Below are 18,521 nucleotides of genomic sequence, written 5' to 3' on the forward strand. Positions count from 1 at the left end.
AAGTTATCTATCTGATGCCTTTTCAGATTCAGATTCAATTTTAATTGTCATTGTCAGTGTACAGTACAGAGACAACGAAATGCATTTAGCATCTCCCTGGAAGAGCGACATAACAAATGATTTGAACAAATAATAATAAGTGTCCGGGGGGGGGGGGTGATTGGCAGTCACCGAGGTACGTTGTTGAGTAGAGTGACAGCCGCCGGGAAGAAGCTGTTCCTGGACCTGCTGGTTCGGCAACGGAGAGACCTGTAGCGCCTCCCGGATGGTAGGAGGGTAAACAGTCCATGGTTGGGGTGAGAGCAGTCCTTCGCGATGCTGAGCGCCCTCCGCAGACAACGCTTGCTTTGGACAGACTCAATGGAGGGGAGCGAGGAACCGGTGATGCGTTGGGCAATTTTCACCACCCTCTGCAATGCCTTCCGGTCGGAGACAGAGCAGTCGCCATACCTTTTCATTATTGAATTGGTCTTTGGGTTTAAAATAATAATAATTTAATCGTTCAATTGACAAAATATCATCCAAATTGGAAGCGATGTTCTGCACTTCATATTTTCCCCTTTGCTCTACCTATTGTACTTGAGGTTAACTTGATTGTATTATGTAGAGTACAATCTACATAATCTTGATTTGATTATGATCTACACAAATACACAATACAATCAAGTTAAACTCAAGTACAATAGGCAGAGCAAAGGGGAAAATACGAAGTGCAGACTATAGTTTTCAGCATTGCAGCACATCAGTTCCACAGACAAAGTCCAATGTCCGCAATGGGGTAGAGGTGAATCGAATAGTACCCTGGTTTATGGAAGGACCATTAAGAAGCTTGATAACAGAGGAGAAGAAGCTAGTCCTCTACACTTTCAAAATACACCTATAACAAGTTCCATTAGCTATTCATCCTGATAAAGGTTCTTTGACCTGAAATTCTATATATTTTCTCTTTCCACCAATGCAGCCTGACCTGCTGAGTGTTTGTTTGGTTTCAGCAATGGTTGTTTCTTGATCCTTATGTTGGAGAGGGGATGACGACATTTGAATGGGAAACACGTAGAGTTATAGAGCCTTACAGCATGGAAATAGATCCTTCGGCCCAACTTGCCCGTACCGACCAACTTGTCCCATCCACACTAGTCCCACCTGCCAACGTTTGACCCATCGTTCTACAAACCTGTCCTTTCAATATACCTGTCTGTACGTTTCTTAAACGTTGCGACAGTGAGTGTGGAGGGAGAATCAGTGGTGGAGATTTCAAAGAGAGGTTAATGTGTTTTCTATTTCTGTGCATGTCCACAGGTCATTCCAACGCAACGTTTCAGGGTAAAAATCCAATTGTTTACCTCGGCAACGAGTTGATCACAAGAGACCTCAGCAGTATTTCGGTGAACTTCAAGACCAGAGATACGGCTGCTGATCTTCTACAGGTCAACCATGGTGCCGAGTCCTTCTGGCTTGGATTACACAATTCCCAGCTGCAGTTTAAGTTGTACAGTGGGAACAGCGTGGAAGGCCTGGCCATGGCGAGCACCGTCAATACCTCGGATGGACAGTGGCACTCGGTCCTCGTTACCATGGAGGTACCTTCGAAGGCGTCTTCAAGGTGGACCATTGTGCTGGACGGGAAGTCCAACATCACCAGCATGGTCGCCACGGGGAATATCAACTTCCTTCAGGACAACGCCACGGTGACACTGGGCAACAACTTTACCGGGTGCCTGGGAGTGGCCAGAATTGGCGGCATATACCTCCCTTACATGAAGCACAAGATCCTCACGAAGACGGGGCAGTTTGCCATGGTGAGCGGTTCCCCGGCAAGGATCGGATGCTTCGGCGGGGAGGTGTGCACCCCTAACCCGTGCCTGAACGAGGGAAAGTGCGAGGACCTGTTTGACCTTTCCCGGTGCCAGTGTGTGGAGGGGTGGGAGGGATCCCGATGTGAGCACAGTGTGGACAACTGCGCGTCCACGCCTTGTGTCCGGGGCAACTGCAGCAACTCCCCGCAAGGCTACAGGTGCGACTGTGAGCTGGGCTACACCGGGCCGGACTGCGACAGCAATGTGGATGACTGTGCAGACCACCAGTGTACAAACAACGGCAGCTGCCTCGATGCTCTCAACTCGTACCGCTGCAAGTGTCCGAGCCAATTCACCGGGAGATATTGCGAGTAAGTCTATATTCTCCATTCAATATAAGTGGAGGGGAACAAGAGGATTAACACAAAATGCTGGAGTAACTCAGCGGGACAGGCAGCTTTTTACTTTAATTTACTCTAGTTTCGAGATACAGCATGGAAACAGGCCTTTCGACCCACTGAGTCCACGCACTAACACTATCCTACACACTAGGGACAATTTACAATTATACCAAGCCAATTAACCTATAAACCTGTACATCTTTGGAGTGTGGGAAGAACCCATTGCACCCGGAGAAAACCCACGCGGTCACAGGGAGAACGTACAAACTCCGTACAGACAGCACCCGTAGTCAGGATCGAACCAGGGTCTCTGGCGCTGTAAGGCAGCAACTCTACCACTGCACCACTGTTAATGTCACCAGCACAGTGACTGACATCAACACAAACTTTTTTCAGGACAATGCTATTGTAACACTGGGCAACACGTTCACAGGGTGTCTGGGAGAGGTCAGAATTGTTGTAGTATACTGTACTACTGTAAATAAATCATCAGGACCATACAAAGACAGGGCAGTCTCCTGGAGTTCATTGAGGGTGCGAGTTCTAGAATAGTTCTAGATCAGAAGCAATGGATGTCATGTCTTGGAATTTCAGAAGGTAATGATTAGTATGGGTTTGAGAGGCAGAGTATGGATCAGCCGAAAGACCTAATTCTGCTGCTATAACTTATGAAGGTACCGATTAGATCCCATACAGTCTCACATAATAAGAGACTGTGAAATCGACAGAAGGATGTAGGGCTGGGTGTTTATGCGTGCTATTTTCATGATATTTATTTTAGTTGTTTATCTTTTTTTAAATATTTTACCTTGTATGTATCGTTAGCTTTTAGAAATGTTTGAATGGTGCACTGACTGGCTGACATTTTACAATTTCGTTGTACATGGTTCATGTTACAATGACAATAAATAAACTATTCTATTCTATTCTATTCTATGTGGGGGCAAGTGCACTGACTTAGAGGATGTTTTTTAAGGAAGGAGATGAGGAGAGATTTCTTTAGTTAGAGGGTGGTGAATCTGTGGAATTATTTGCCGCAGAAGGCTGTCGATGCCACGTCAGTTGATATTTTTAAGGCAGAGATCGATAGATTCTTGATTAGTGCCAGAGGTTATGGGGAGAAGGCAGGAGAATGGGGTTAGGAGGGAGTGATAGATCAGCCATGATTGAATGGTGGAGTAGACTTAATGGGCTGAATGGCCTCATTCTACTCCTATTCCTTATGACGGGTTGACATGTGGCTCGTGGGTTAAAGGCAAGGACTGGGAATAAAAGGATCTTAGTTAGACACAAAATGCTGGAGTAACTCAGTGGGACAGGCAGCATCCCTGGAGAGAAGGAATCGGTGATGTTTTGGGTCGAGACCCTTCTTCAGACTCGGGGATCTTCGTCAGGTTAGCAGGCTGTGACTGTTGAGGCAGGGGGGTCGGAGCTAGGACCCCACCTATTCCCAGTCCACATCAGAATCTTGGCTGAGGGGAACAAATGTCATATTCCCAAATTTGTTCATGATGTTAAAATCAGGTGGGATTGTGAAATCGCAGGAGGACGTACAAGTTCGCAACGGGGAGACGGACAATTTAGGTAAATCAGAGCCGAACAAAGTAGATATAAAATGGAAAGTTTGAGGTCTTCAAATTTGAAGGCGGTGCGGTGTAGAGATGCTGCCTTACAGAGCCAGAGACATGGGTTCGTTTCTGACCATGGAGTTTGTACGTTCTCCCCGTGACCACGTGGGTTGGTTTTCTCCCGGTGCTCCGGTTTCCTCCCACACTCCAAAGACTTACAGGTTTGTAGGTTAATTGGCCTCGGTTAAAATTGTAGATTGTCCCTCGTGTGTAGGATAGTGTTAGTGTACGGGGATCGCTGGTCGTCATGGACTCCGTTGGTCGAAGGGCCTGCTTCTGCGCTGTGTCTCGAAGCGAAAATAAAACAGATCTAAATTAGATACAGCAATCAGAAAAGTTGAATATGTTTGAAATGGCGACAGATTGGGTGGCATTGATGCAGAATGGGGTCTCAACTTCCTTGTAGACAGGTTACTGAAAGCCAATAACTGGGTGGTGTTGGACTTAGTAAATGTTAGACTTTATCTTGCAAGGATATGAATACAGGAGAGGCAGGAGGCATGGCATTGATAAGATTAAACCTGGAGTATTACTGTCAGCTCTGATCTCCATATCTAACGTACTAGCCCACATTTGTACCTAATAACTGATGCACTTTGATAAGGTGGAACAGGGTCCTGTTGGTACAAAGTTCTGTGTACAACTGACCTGGCTCAGTTCCACACAGTACATTTAATGTAGCTTGGTTTAGAGATAATAGCATGTAAACAGGCCATTCAGCCCATCAGGTTCACGCCAACCAGCAATCACCATTCAGTCTAGTTCTATGTTATTTACTATTGCACACTTATCCACTCCCTGCACACTGGGGGAAGTTTACAGAGGCCAATTAACCTACAAACCGGCACGTCTTTGGGATGTGGAGGAAGGAACACCCGGAGGTAAACCACAGGAACAACGTGCAAACTCCACACAGACAGCAGCCAAAGTGAGGGATCGAACCTGGGTCTCTGGCGCTGTGAGGCAGCGGCTCTATCCACCAACATGGGGCCGTGAGGAGTCCGTGTGTTTCGGGATTGTCCATGAAACAGTTCAGAGCTTGGGTCAAGTGTACTTGCCAATGAAAGACATTGGTTATGTTTTGCAGATGGCCCAACCCCCCAATAAAGTGCGGCGAGGGGTTCGTCTGTGGGAACGGCGGGCTCTGCACCGATGGACCCTGGGGTGCCAATTGTACCTGCGCGCCAGGCTTCTCCGGAGAAAGGTAATCCTCATTCATCCCTCGAAATCCCTCCCATCCCTGGCATCTGCGAGTGATGTTCCACTTCGGGTGTGAGGTACAGGCACCTCTACAAAGTTAAACAAATTAAATGTATATTAATTTAATGTTCACATTTTAACATGCATTGAATTTATACTTTTCAATAGACAATAGGTGCAGGAGGAGGCCATTCGGCCCTTCGAGCCAGCACCGCCATTCAATGTGATCATGGCTGATCATCCCCAATCAGTACCCCGTTCCTGCTTTCCCCCCTGACTCCGCAATTTTTAAGAGCCCTATCTAGCTCTCTCTTTTCAGTTATTAGTTTTTTTGGTTTTTTTTTTCTTTTTTTTTAAATTTGTTTATTTTATTAGAAGTTAATACAATACAAAACAATACAGTTATTAGTTTATTAGATTAATGGTTGATTGATCATAACATCAAAACTAATAAGGGTGGTATAATGAGGGAAAAAAGTTTTAAGTTCAGTTTAGTTTATTGTCACGTTGACTGAGATACAGTGAAATGATATTTGTTGCGTGCTAACCAGACAGTAAAAAGACTAGACATGATTACAATCGAACTGTCCACAGAGTGCAGATTTGGGATAAAGGGAATAACGTTTAGCGCAAGATAAAGTCCGAGGCTCTCCATCGAGGTAGATGGTAGGTCAGGTCTGCCCTCTAGTTGTTGATAGGATAGCTCAGTTGCCTGATAACAGCTGCGAAGAAACTGTCTAAGAAGAGCTTAGATAAAATGTTCAGACAAAAGTGCTGGAGAAACTCAGCGGGTGCGGCGGCATCTATGGAGCGAAGGAAATAGGCAACGTTTCGGGACGAAACGTTGCCTATTTCCTTCGCTCCATAGATGCTGCCGCACCCGCTGAGTTTCTCCAGCACTTTTGTCTCCCCAAGAGCTTAGATAATCTTGGATCGTGGTCTCTAGAATACCCCTGAATCTGGAGGTGTGTGTTTTCACACTTCTGTAGCTCTTGCCTAATGGGAGGGGGGAGAATGATTTGCCACAGAAGGCTGTGGAGGCAACGTCACTGGATATATTTAAGGCAGAGATAGGTAGATTAAATGATTCGTACAGGTGTCAGAGGTTATGGGGAAGAGGCAGGAGGATGGGGTTAGGAGGGAGAGATTGATCAGCCATGATTGAATGGCAGAGTAGACTTGATGGGCCGAATGGCCTAATTCTACTCCTAACAATAGACAATAGGTGCAGGAGTAGGCCATTCGGCCCCTCAAGCCAGCACCGCCATTCAATGTGATCATGGCTGATCATCCCCAATCAGTACCCCGTTCCTGCCTTCGCCCCATATCCCCTGACTCCGCTATTTTTAAGAGCCCTGTCTAACTCTCTATTGAAAGCATCCAGAGAACCTGCCTCCACCGCCCTCTGAGGCAGAGAATTCCACAGAATCACAACTCGCTGTGAGAAAAAATGTTTCCTCGTCTCCATTCTAAATGGTTTACTCCTTATTCTTAAACTGTGGCCCCTGGTTCTGGACTCCCCCAACATTGGGAACATGTTTCCTGCCTCTAGCGTGTCCAAACCCTTAACAATCTTATATGTTTCAATGAGATCCCCTCTCACCCTTCTAAATTATCACTTATGATCTCATGATCATCTGGATCATGTGGAATGGTCTGGAACAGGAGATAAAACTTAGCACAAGCATAATTCAGTTTAAAAAGATGTACAAAAACACTTGTTTAAAAGGATATTGGGATGAGGATAGGTGATTGTGATATTTGTTATACTGATTGTATTGGGAAGGGTGATTATAGAGTGATGGGTTGTATATATGACTAAGATACTGTATAGTATTTGCGGGTTTTTTCTTTTCTTTTTCTTTTTTTCTTTTTTGTATGGCTTTGTAAATATTTGATTAGTGTTCAAATGTAAATAATTTGGTGTACATATAGCTGCTGGTATACATATGGTGTACATATAGCTGCTAAATTTGTATAAGATAATTACAAGCAGTTGAATAAGGGGTGGGAATTAATAAGCTTTGGCTTCTTCCTGCTCCTTTTCGGACACATATGATTTCATTTATTTATAGATATTGTTTATGACACTTAATAAATATTTGTGTTTTGTTTTTTGTACGCTGTTTCACATTTGCTTTTTATTCTTTTATTCTGTCCGAAATAAATAACTAATAAATAAATAAATAAAATTAAAAAATGATCTTATGATCTAAGTGGGAATGTCCGGAGTGAGACTCGTCCTTGATTATGTTGGTGGCCTAGCCGAGGCAGTCTGAAGTTGTTTATAATGGTAGCTTAATTTTAGGTTGGTCATAAAATCAAAGAGAAACTGGGGCACCCTAACTTGTAACAGTCACAGGGAGATCATGCAAACTCCACAAAGACAGCTCCGAAGCTCAGGATCAAACCTGGGTCACTGGAGTTGTGAGGCAGCAGCTCCGGGTAGAGGCCACGAAGCCAGCCACTAACAGGCAGGTGAATTAGGCATTTGGCACACTTGCCGTCATCAGTCAGGGGACTGAACACAGGTGTTGGAATGTCATGTTGCAAATGCACAAGTCCACACTTGGCGTATTGTGAATAGTTCTGTCCGCCCTGCAATGGGAAGAATGTCATTAAGCTGCAAAAAAGATTGGCAAGGATGTTACTGGGTCTGGAAGATTTGAGTTCTAAGGATATGCTGGGATCTTTTTCCCTGGAGTATAGGAGGCTAAGGTGCGATCTTATAGAGGTTCATAAAATCACAAGGGGCGTAGATAAGATGAATAGTCACAGGACAGGGGAGGCTAAAACTAGAGGGGCATGGGTTTGTGGGGAGAGGAGAAAGATTTAAAAGGGAACTAAATGCCAGCTTTTCAAATCACGGAGGGTGGTAGGTATACGGAATGAGCTGCCAGAGGAAGTGATAGAGGCAGGTACAATTACGATATTTCAAAACACTTTGACAGCTACTTGGGTAGGAAAATTTTGAAGGGATTTGGCCCAGACTCAGGCAAGTGGGACCAGCTCGATTAAGCTACTTGTGTCGGAAGGAACTACAGATGCTGGTTTAAACTGAAGATAGATACAAAATGCTGGAGTAACTCAGCGGGGCAGGCAGCATCTCTGGAGAGAAGGAATGGGTGACGTTTCAGGTTGAGACCCTTCTTCAGACTGATGCCAAGGTCACTGAGGAGGGTCTCGACACGAAACGTCACCCATTCCTTCTCTTCAGAGATGCTGCCTGTCCCGCTGAGTGACTCCAGCATTTTGTGTCGATTAAGGCACTCAGTTGGTGGCATTGAAAAATTGGGCAAAAAAAAATGTTCATTTCATCTAAATTCTATTCATCCCATTCCATCTTCCCAAGGCCCACACTAGAAATAAATTATCTCATATGATTGAAAAAGAACATCCTTCATCAAGATAATAGATCAGAATAATTAATGCATGTTTCAAATCTCTAATGGCATTTTCTGCTTTATCTGTTTCATAAAACATTCATTTATTAATTTTTGTGACTTTTTTTAAGAATGGCATTGTCTGTCATTTTAAATTAAGATCTGATTATGTTGAAATTAATCTTAAACCAAAGAGCCACAGAAAGTATTTTTTGCTACTTTCGGGAAAAGGCACAGAAAAACCCATTGCCACTGAGAGAAAGTTTTCATATTATTTGAGTATTGCTATGTTAATATTTTTGGTACGATAATTAGGAATTATGTCTGTGTGAAGTCTAGACAGTAAAACAAATATACCAAGAGAAGCAATCTGAACCATGCAAGATTATTTGGGGAAAAATGTTAGGAAGTGCCGGAGTAACTGAGTGAGTCAGGCAGCATCTGTGGAGGGAAAGAACAGGCAACGTTTCAGGTCACGACCCTTCTTCAGATTGATTATAATAGGGGGGAAAAAGCTGGAAGAAAACTTGAACCCCCCCCCCCCCGGCCTCTCTTCCTGCTTTCTCCCCACCTACTGCAACTAATCTGAAGAAAAGTCCCCCAACCCGAAGCGTCATCCGTTCATTCTCTCCACAGATGCTGCCGAACCCGCTGAATTTGTCCAGCGCTTTGTGTCTTTTTGTTTTGGTAAACCGGCATCTACAGTTCCTTGTGCCTGATCATTTTGGGGGAAACTAGGTTGTCAAATGCTCCCCCCCCAGGAGTGACTTTTCCCTTTGATCTTCTCTGTAGGTGTGAGGTTGAAGTCAATGCATGCGAGTGCAGTCCGTGCCAGAATGGGGCCACCTGCCAGAGCATGGCCAACACCTTTGAGTGCATTTGTGCAGCTAACTACGCGGGTCAACGGTGCGAGCTTGATGTGAGTAATCTTATTTTCTTTCGCTCAGTGTTGCATTGGCAAAATCTTTTCTCAGCTCGTGTCCAACCTACTCCTGTAAAATCATGATCCTGAAACAGAGCTTGTCTGGCTATGGATTTGCTCAAGTCTTTCCAAACCAGATAAAGTTAGGGAGTTCATTGCACATCAGGGTGGATATACTGAGCCATAAGTCCATAGTTCTTAGGTTCGAGGAGAAGAATTAGGCCTTCCGGCCCATCAAGTCTACTCCACCATTCAATCATGGCTGATCTATCTATCCCTATATAACCATATAACAATTACAGCATGGAAACAGGCCATCTCGTTCCTTCTAGTCCGTGCCGAACACTTATTCTTCCCTAGTCAATCCCCTCTCAATCCCATTCTCATGCCTTCTCCCTATAACCCCTGACACCCGTACTAATCAAGAATCTATCACTCTCAGCCTTAGCAATATCCATTGATGGCCTCCACAGCAATCAATTCTACTAATTCACCACCTTCATTTTAAGCATTTTAATTTCTTGGGTTGATTCTCTAAAGAACGTTTTGAAACAGTTTGCGAGCACAGGGGAGAGCTGGAGTTAGCAATCGGGCAAATACCGATTGGAATGTTTTAACTGATTTTAAGCTTCAGTCGAGGGTGGAATTTCTTCGGTTACTGGCATATCGCAGCTCAGAGCTACGTGGCTAATAAATGATCATATCTGGGGAATGTACAAAGCGAGACGCAATGTTGCCCAAAGTATTTATTCCTATGTCCTTGCGTCTGCCATTTCTCTTTCATGTCTGACGGTGTAGTTTGCTGTTTAACTGGGAGAAGGCAAGGTATTAGTCTTTGCTTCCTTCCATAAAAGGATGAACCCCCCTCTGGCGCTGATAACAAATAACTGCTCATCTAACGCAGTTAGTCCAACAGCTTAGTTTTAGTTTTCTGAAGAAAGTCCTCGACCCGAAACATCACCCATTCCTTCTCTCCAGAGATGCTGCCTGGCCCGCTGAGTTACTCCAGCATTTTGTGTCTACCTTCGATTTAAACCAGCAGTTCTTTCCTACACACCTTAGTTTTAGTTTAGTTGAGAGACAGTGCAGAAACAGGCCCTTCGGCCCACCGAGTCCCTGCTGACCAGCGATCCCTGTATCTTTGATGGATGGAATGCTAAACAGCACATCCCTTGCAGGTACGCTCACGTGTGTACTTGGTTCTAACACATTAACCCACAGCTAATGTGTTTTGTGAGTAAAACACAAAATGTCGGAGGAACTCAATGGGTCAGGCAGCATCTGTGGAAGGAATAGATAGTCAATGTCGGGACCCTTCTTCAGACTGATTGTATGGGGGGGGGGGGGGGGGGTGAAAAGGCTGAAAAAGAGCATTGGGGGCCATACAAAGCCTGGCAAGTAATGGGTCGATACAGATGAGTGGGGTCCGTTGACAGATGATTGAACAAAAGCTAGAGGTAAAGAGGAGACAACACAGTGTCATGATGAGGAGAGAAGAGGAGTGAAGGGGATGGGTGGAAGGGGATGGGTGGAACGGGATGGTGGGGGAGAGAAAAGGGGGGAGGGGGGTGGCATAGTGGGAGAAATATGTGCGCACAGCAAAGATAGAGGGGGAGGGGGAATGTTACTTGAAATTTTGATATGGCTTTGGTAAGGATTTCCTACGGATCGTCTCTGCCCACTAATACCCAGAGCAGGGGAATCATGAACCAGAGGACAAAAAGTTTAAGGTGAAAGTGGAAAGATTTAATAGGAAGCTGGGGGACAACTCTGAGGGTGGTAGGTTAGTGGAACATACAGCCAGAGGAGGTAGTTGAGGCAGGTACTGTAACACCATTTAAAAGACAGCGGACAGGGATTAGAGGGACATGGGCCAAATATGGGCAGGTGGGACTAGCGTAGATGGGGGGGTCTTGTCATCATGGTGGAGCAGCGGTACAGTTGCTGCCTCACAGCGCCAGAGACTCAACTTCGACCCCGGCCAAGCGTGCTGTCTGTACGGAGTTTGTACCTCTCCCCATGACCTGCGTGGTTTTCTCCGGGTGCTCCGGTTTCCTCCTACACTCCGAAGACGTGCAGGGTTGTAGGTTAATTGGCTTTGGTAAACGTGTAAATTGTCCCTAGTGCGTAGGATCGTGTTGGTGTACGGAGATCGCTGATCGGCACGGACGCGGTGGGCCGAAGGGCCTGTTTCTGTGCTGTATCTCTAAAGTAAATTAAACTAGGCCCAACTAAACCAAACCAAGGCATGGGCAAGTTGGGCCAAAGGGGGCTGTTTCCAAGTTATTGGACTCTAAGATGCTATAATGTTCCCTGAATTACGAGTCTGGTGGCTGAGGATGTCCCGTCATCAATGCGCTTCCACCACTTTCCGAGAAATGCTCTTTGCCAGAATATATGTTTACAAAGCACGTAAGAAATGCGATTCCTTCTAGCAGGTAAAGCAGACCAATTCTTATTGATTTGGTCTCCTTTTATCGACTTCTTACAAGCATATGGTGCAACACAACCATAGAAATAACATGTTTCAGAATCAGGTGACGAGTGACCTGGAACATAAAATATAGCTTCCAATCTCCTTTTCCTTTTTCCTTTTCTTCTTCTTTTTCTTTTCTCTTTTACGTCTCTTTCTCTTTCGACTTCTTTCTTCTTTCGGCCTATCTTTCTATCTCACGCACCACTTATGTCAATCTCCTCTTTTCTACTCTTTTCTTCCTTATTCCAGTTTTATTATTAAATTAAAAAAGTTGTATATGAAATGTAACATGTCAACAAGTATTAGGTACTGTGGTACCACATGACTCTACTTACGTCTAACAAAAATAAATAAATAAATAAATAGATAAAGACAAAGCACGTCAAGAGTTGGATCCCATTCATACCAGTGGCACTCTGCATAATGATCCAACCCAGTGACATACTTGCATGTTACTTCCTGCTGCGATGTTTATCTGTGTGAGCATTGGCCCAGGTTCACAAGCAGATGCAGTTGACAGTGATGTTGGTGAGGGCAGAATTAATCTTGTGTCACCGATGGGATTCTGCCGTTAATTGGTAAATCTCAGAGACACATGGCTGTGTGTTTTACCCTGCTGTTTCTGCATGTACAATTAGCATTAAGATTAAGATATAGTGAAGGGGCTTATTATTCAAGCAGCTTCATTATGTTAACAGCTTGTTCCTCGTCGGAAACATTAAAAAGATGACACAAAGTATTATAGAAGTTGCAAACATTTGTTGGATGTTTATGTTATTACTGTAAGTGCAGCAATCAGAACAGATCATGAATAACAGACTAATGGGAGTGTGCTCCTCGCTCCCGTCTACACCGATTACACGTCATTTTGGCTTAAATTCAGTCAATGAAACCAGGCATGGACTTAAATTTCTGGTGAGAATCCCAAATTGGATCTGAACCCGGAGGTGATTTGGGGGGGGGTGGAGTTGAGGAGTGGTTTAGAGGTGAGTGGTGTAGATTTGAGGGGGAGAGTTGGAGGTGCAGAGTTCGGGGGGGTGTCGAGTTGGGGGGGGGGGTGCAGAGTTGTTGGGGCAGAGTTGGGGGTCCAGCGAGCATCTGTGTCCCCAGGGTTGGGGATGGGGTGTGTGCTCCCACTCACCATCTGCACTTGTCTTTCCAGAGAGGGAAGAAGGCGGACTCCATCCCGCTGTTGGCGGTGGCCGTGCCCGTGGTGTGCGGCAGCGTGCTGCTCATCGTCATCGCTCTGATCTTCGTCGTTCTCACCGCCCGCAAGAAGCGGCAGACGGAAGGGACGTACAACCCGAGCCAGCAGGAGGTGGCGGGAGCACGGCTGGAGATGGACAGTGTCCTGAAGGTGCCTCCTGAGGAGCGCCTGATATAAGCGTCTGCCTGGACTCACGAGAGGAGGCTCCTGCTTGGCCTGTTCCACTACACAGGAGGCATCCATCCCCCAGCTACGTGCTTGCCTTTGACCGAACTGAACTGAATTGAAAGAAACAACGTGGAAATAGGCCCTTCGGCCCACCGAGTCCATACCGACCATCGCTCACCCGTTCTATGCTGTCCCACTTTCTCATCCACTACCTACGCCCCAGGGACAATTTTCAGAGGCCGATTAGCCCACAGACCCGCACGTCTTTGGGATGTGGAAGGAAACCGGGGCACCCGAAGAAAACCCACGTGGTCACAGGGAGAACGTGCAAACTCCACGCGGACAGCACCCGAGGTCAGGATCGAACCGGTGTCTCCGGGGGCCCTGAGGCAGCGGCTCTACCCGCCGCATCACTGCGCCGACTGCTGATGCATCAACCCTCTCATCCTGGGGACCTGCTTCACCAAGAGGTTGATGAGAACTCGACCACTCCTGGCAATGCACCGTTCGCACGGCAATCGCAGCGAATAACAGGTGGAGGAAGGAACTGCAGATGCAGGTTTACACCACACGTCGACACAAAATGCTGGAGTAACCTGTTTTCACACCTTACACATCCTTATCTCTTGCATCCCCCTCTCCCCTGCCCCTCAGTCTGAAGAAGGGTCATGACCCGAAACGTCACCCGTTCCTTCTCTCTGTAGAGATGCTGCCTGTCCCGCTGAGTCACTCCAGCATTTTAGAAACATAGAAAATAGGTGCAGGAGTAGGCCATTCGGCCCTTCGAGCCTGCACCGCCATTCAATATAATCATGGCTGATCATCCAGAATCAGTACCCCGTTACTGCTTTCTTCCCATATCCCCTGATTCCGTTAGCCCGAAGAGCTAAATCTAACTCTCTCTTGACTACATCCAGTGAATTGGCTTCCAAGGCCAACTGTGGCAGAGGATTCCACAGATTTACAACTCTCTGGGTGAAAAAGTTTTTTCTCATCTCAGTCCTAAATGACGGTGGAATCTATACGTTCACTCATTTAAATGTTTACTGTAATTTGGTTCTTAATTGAATTACTTTTAAATAGAAAATTAATTGTAGCTTTGAAATTTAAGTTGATTGAAACTAAGTCTGTGCCATGCGTTCATGGAGGGATTTATTTACACAAAGCACAAAGTGCTGGAAGAACTCAGCGGATCAGGCAGCATCTGTGGAAGTGAAGGACAGAGGATGTTTCAGGTGGGAACTAATTGAAGGGGACGAAAGATGGATCCTCACTCCACCACCTCTTGTTTCCAGCTTTCTCCCCCCCCCCCCCCCCCCTCCTACTCCCATCAGTCTGAAGAAAGTTCCCGACCCAGAAATGTCATTGGTCCATTTCCCTTCACGGTTCCTCCAGCACTTACGGTGTTGCTCCAGATGGCAGCATCTGCAGTTCCTTTTCTGTAAGTATTTATATGTTTTACTGGGAGAGATTCAACATTAACACTGGACAATGCTGCACTTTATGCAAAAGGTAGAAGTCACTGGATCCCACGCCACCATCTTCTGCTCCCATGTCTGACTATGAACAAGTGCGTGCACAGCTTGAAAGCACTAACTCTGTTGCATCAGCTCTTGTCTCTGTCTGGCCGCATCCTTGCTTTTTCTATCTACAAACTGCAGCTGGGTGAAGAAACTGCCGGAGATGGGCTCCAAGTTTGGATGCATTGCTGGAGCCCAGATACACATTCCACAACAAGGTCAATACACTGTATATTTCTCACGTCCACTTTACTTAATGGTGGCAGTTCCACAGCAGGAAGCGTCTTCCCATAGAAACGATGTTCCCATTATCACTGGCCGTGCGGCTGTAGTTGAGGATAGTTGACTTTGAGTTTAGTTTATTGTCACATGTACCAAGGTAGAGTGAACACCTTTTGTTGCGTGCCAACCAGCCAGCGGGAAGAACATACATGATTACAACCGACCCATCCATCTAAAGACACATGATAAAAGGAATAACATGAATAATGTTTAATTTAGTCCAAGATAAAGTCCAGTAAAGTCCGATCAAAGATAGTCCACGGACGGGTCTCCAATGAGGTAGATGGCAGCTCAGGACTGCTCTCTAATTGTTGGTGATAGGATGGTTCAGTTGTTGGTTCCGGTGGTCACCATGAGGGGGTAAAAGAGATGGCTAAACTCAGGGACTCAGTCAGCAGGGAACAGGTGGAGCAAGGACAGACACAAAGTGCTGGAGTAACTCGGCATGTCAGGCAGCATCCCTGGAGAACGAGAAGTGGCGACCTTTCAGGTCGGGACCTTTCCTCAGACTCAGCAAGGGACGAGGAACATCATTCGGCCTCCACCGACAGAAAGGCTCACTGGACTTTGGAAAACAGAATCAAAGGGATTGAGGGCAATCGATGGGCTGAGCTGGTAAAGAGTGACCGGGGGTGATGCAGCTGGAGTGAGTGACCAGGCCGGGAGTGGTGTAGCTGGGGTGAATGACCAGGAGTGGTGCAGCTGGGGTGGGTGACCAGGAGTGGTGCAGCTGGGGTGAATGACCAAGAGTGGTGCAGCTGGGGTGGGTGACCAGGAGTGGTGCAGCTGGGGTGAATGACCAGGAGTGGTGCAGCTGGGGTGAGTGACCGGGAGTGGTGCAGCTGGGGTGAATGACCAGGAGTGGTGCAGCTGGGGTGGGTGACCAGGAGTGGTGCAGCTGGGGTGAGTGACCAGGCCGGGAGTGGTGCAGCTGGGGTGGGTGACCAGGAGTGGTGCAGCTGGGGTGGGTGACCAGGAGTGGTGCAGCTGGGGTGAGTGACCAGGAGTGGTGCAGCTGGGGTGAGTGACCGGGAGTGGTGCAGCTGGGGTGAATGACCAGGAGTGGTGCAGCTGGGGTGGGTGACCAGGAGTGGTGCAGCTGGGGTGAGTGACCAGGCCGGGAGTGGTGCAGCTGGGGTGAATGGCCAGGAGTGGTGCAGCTGGGGTGGGTGACCAGGAGTGGTGCAGCTGGGGTGAGTGACCAGGCCGGGAGTGGTGTAGCTGGGGTGAGTGACCAGGAGTGGTGTAGCTGGGGTGAGTGACCAGGAGTGGTGCAGCTGGAGTGAGTGACCAGGCTGGGAGTGGTGCAGCTGGGGTGAGTGACCAGGAGTGGTGTAGCTGGGGTGGGTGACCAGGAGTGGTGTAGCTGGGGTGAGTGACCAGGAGTGGTGTAGCTGGGGTGAGTGACCAGGAGTGGTGTAGCTGGGGTGGGTGACCAGGAGTGGTGCAGCTGGGGTGAGTGACCAGGAGTGGTGCAGCTGGGGTGGGTGACGAGGCTGGGAGTGGTGCAGCTGGGGTGAGTGACCAGGAGTGGTGCAGCTGGAGTGAGTGTGGTAAAGTTTTTAAAGGTTGATTTTTAAAGCGGAGATTGACAGACTCTTGATTAGTAATGGTGTAAACAGTTGTGGGGAGAAGGCAGGAGAATGGGGTTGAGAGGGAAAGAGAGATCGGCCATGTTCGAATGGCCTTATTCTGCTCCTATGGGCTTATGAACTTGAAGTTGACCATGTGTGGAAACAGATTAATCTATGGAAATATTTTGAGTTAATTTACTCAAAAATGCAATCCACGAGGTGATTGTACACCAGATCTATCGAGGGTCATCCGTGTGTGGTAGAATCCATGTTTCAACTAGGTTTCAGTGAGTGAGGCCCTCATCCAAGCTCGAGGACCTGACATTTTGGCCTTATCTGCCTTAGACCACTCTCCACTTTAATCCATTGCCTGCCTTCACCCAGTGTGTCCCTTTATACTCTGTAAATAATTCTAAGAATTTTCCAAATAACTCCTAGCTCCTATGTAAGGTATTGGTTGTTTGTCAGAGATTACATTGATTCTATTCAACATCATCAGCAGTTGCGTTGTTTCCAAAACTAGGGGAGATCATTTTTACGTTCTCTGATTGATTATTTTCGAGTTGCTTGCGATGCTTAAAAAAAAAAGTCTGTATTATTTACAGTCTAGTCTCTGTGGTGTTATAACTGAGATGTAAAATGACAAACAGATTTTCTGGACACAAAGTGCTGGAGTAGCTCAGCGTGTCAGGCAGCATCTCTGGAGAACATGGATGGGTGATGGTTCGGGTCAGGGCCCTTCTCAAGTCAGAAGAAGGGTCCCAGATGAAAGGTTACTTATCCATATTCTCCAGTCATCTGCCTGACCCCGTTGAATTATTCAAGCACTTTGTGTCTTTTGTTGTAAACCAGCATCTGCAGTTCCTTGTGTCCAAACCGATTTTCAATGTCACTCCGAAATATCTTGGAGCTTTTTGATATTGAAACAAAAACTAGAGAACTCAAGGATTCAGGGTGTAGACAAGCCTGGTTCTAATTTTAGGCTATACACGTGCCATGGGGTTGGAGTCAACTTTCGGTGGCTGCCGAACCCTCTACCCTCTACCCTCTATCTATTGCATCCGCTGCTCTAGATGTCAGCTGATCTATATCGGTTAGACCAAGCGTAGGCTTGGCGATCGTTTCACCGAACACCTCCGCTCTGTCCACATTAACCAACCTGACCTCCCAGTGGCTCAGCACTTCAACTCCCCCTCCCATTCCGTATCCGACCTCTCTGTCCTGGGCCTCCTCCACGGCCAGAGTGAGCAACACCGGAAATTGGAGGAACAGCACCTCATATTCCGCTTGGGGAGTCTGCATCCTGGTGGCATGAACATTGAATTCTCACAATTCTGTTAGCCCTTGCTGTCTCCTCCCCTTCCTACCTCTCCCTCAGCCCTCAGGCTCCTCCTCCTCCTTTTTCCTTTCTTCTCCCCGCTTCCCCCCACCCCCCATCAGTCTTGAAGAATGTTTTCTGGCCGAAACGTTGCCTATTTCCTTCGCTCCATAGATGCTGCTACACCCGCTGAGTTTCTCCAGCATTTTTGTCTACCCTCTATCCAACACGTTTCTGTCCCCTAATCTTTCGATCAATCAATTCAATTTATTAATCCCCTGATTTAATCCCACCTCCCAGCACTGGGTCCATAGCCCTGCAACGGACCCATCCCAATGTCACTTACCCATGGTAAACCAGTCTACACCCCCACCACCTTCTGGGAAATATATTCCTCCTCACCGCCCCTCTCCTCCTCCATCAATCACTTCAAATCCTTAACCTCTGGATTTTAACCCTCTGGTAGGGGGTCAAAATCAACATCAACCTCCTCCTTGACGTATATAAATGATAAGAGTCAATGGACAGGGTGGAAATGTCAAGGACCAGAGGCATAATGTTAAGGTGAGAGGGGCAAGGTTTAAAGGCGATGTGTGGGGCAATTCATTTTTACACACAGGAGGTAGTGGGTGCCTGGAACACACTG

The 18,521-nt window shown here is 46.8% G+C and overlaps 1 protein-coding gene across 1 annotated transcript in view; it reads left to right on the forward strand.

Moving 5' to 3' along the window:
- crb2 (crumbs cell polarity complex component 2) overlaps positions 1–13,391 on the forward strand; it is a 120,796-nt gene extending 107,405 nt beyond the window's left edge. The window contains exons 10-13 of the mRNA XM_033048699.1: positions 1,300–2,167; positions 4,913–5,029; positions 9,201–9,327; positions 12,969–13,391. Coding sequence (XP_032904590.1) covers positions 1,300–2,167; positions 4,913–5,029; positions 9,201–9,327; positions 12,969–13,190 — 1,334 coding nt within the window. The 3' untranslated portion in view covers positions 13,191–13,391. The remainder of the gene's footprint in view (positions 1–1,299; positions 2,168–4,912; positions 5,030–9,200; positions 9,328–12,968) is intronic.
- The last annotated feature ends 5,130 nt before the right edge of the window (positions 13,392–18,521 follow it).

This window comes from Amblyraja radiata, chromosome 32 (genome assembly GCF_010909765.2).
Source record: "Amblyraja radiata isolate CabotCenter1 chromosome 32, sAmbRad1.1.pri, whole genome shotgun sequence".
Classification (NCBI taxonomy): domain Eukaryota; kingdom Metazoa; phylum Chordata; class Chondrichthyes; order Rajiformes; family Rajidae; genus Amblyraja; species Amblyraja radiata.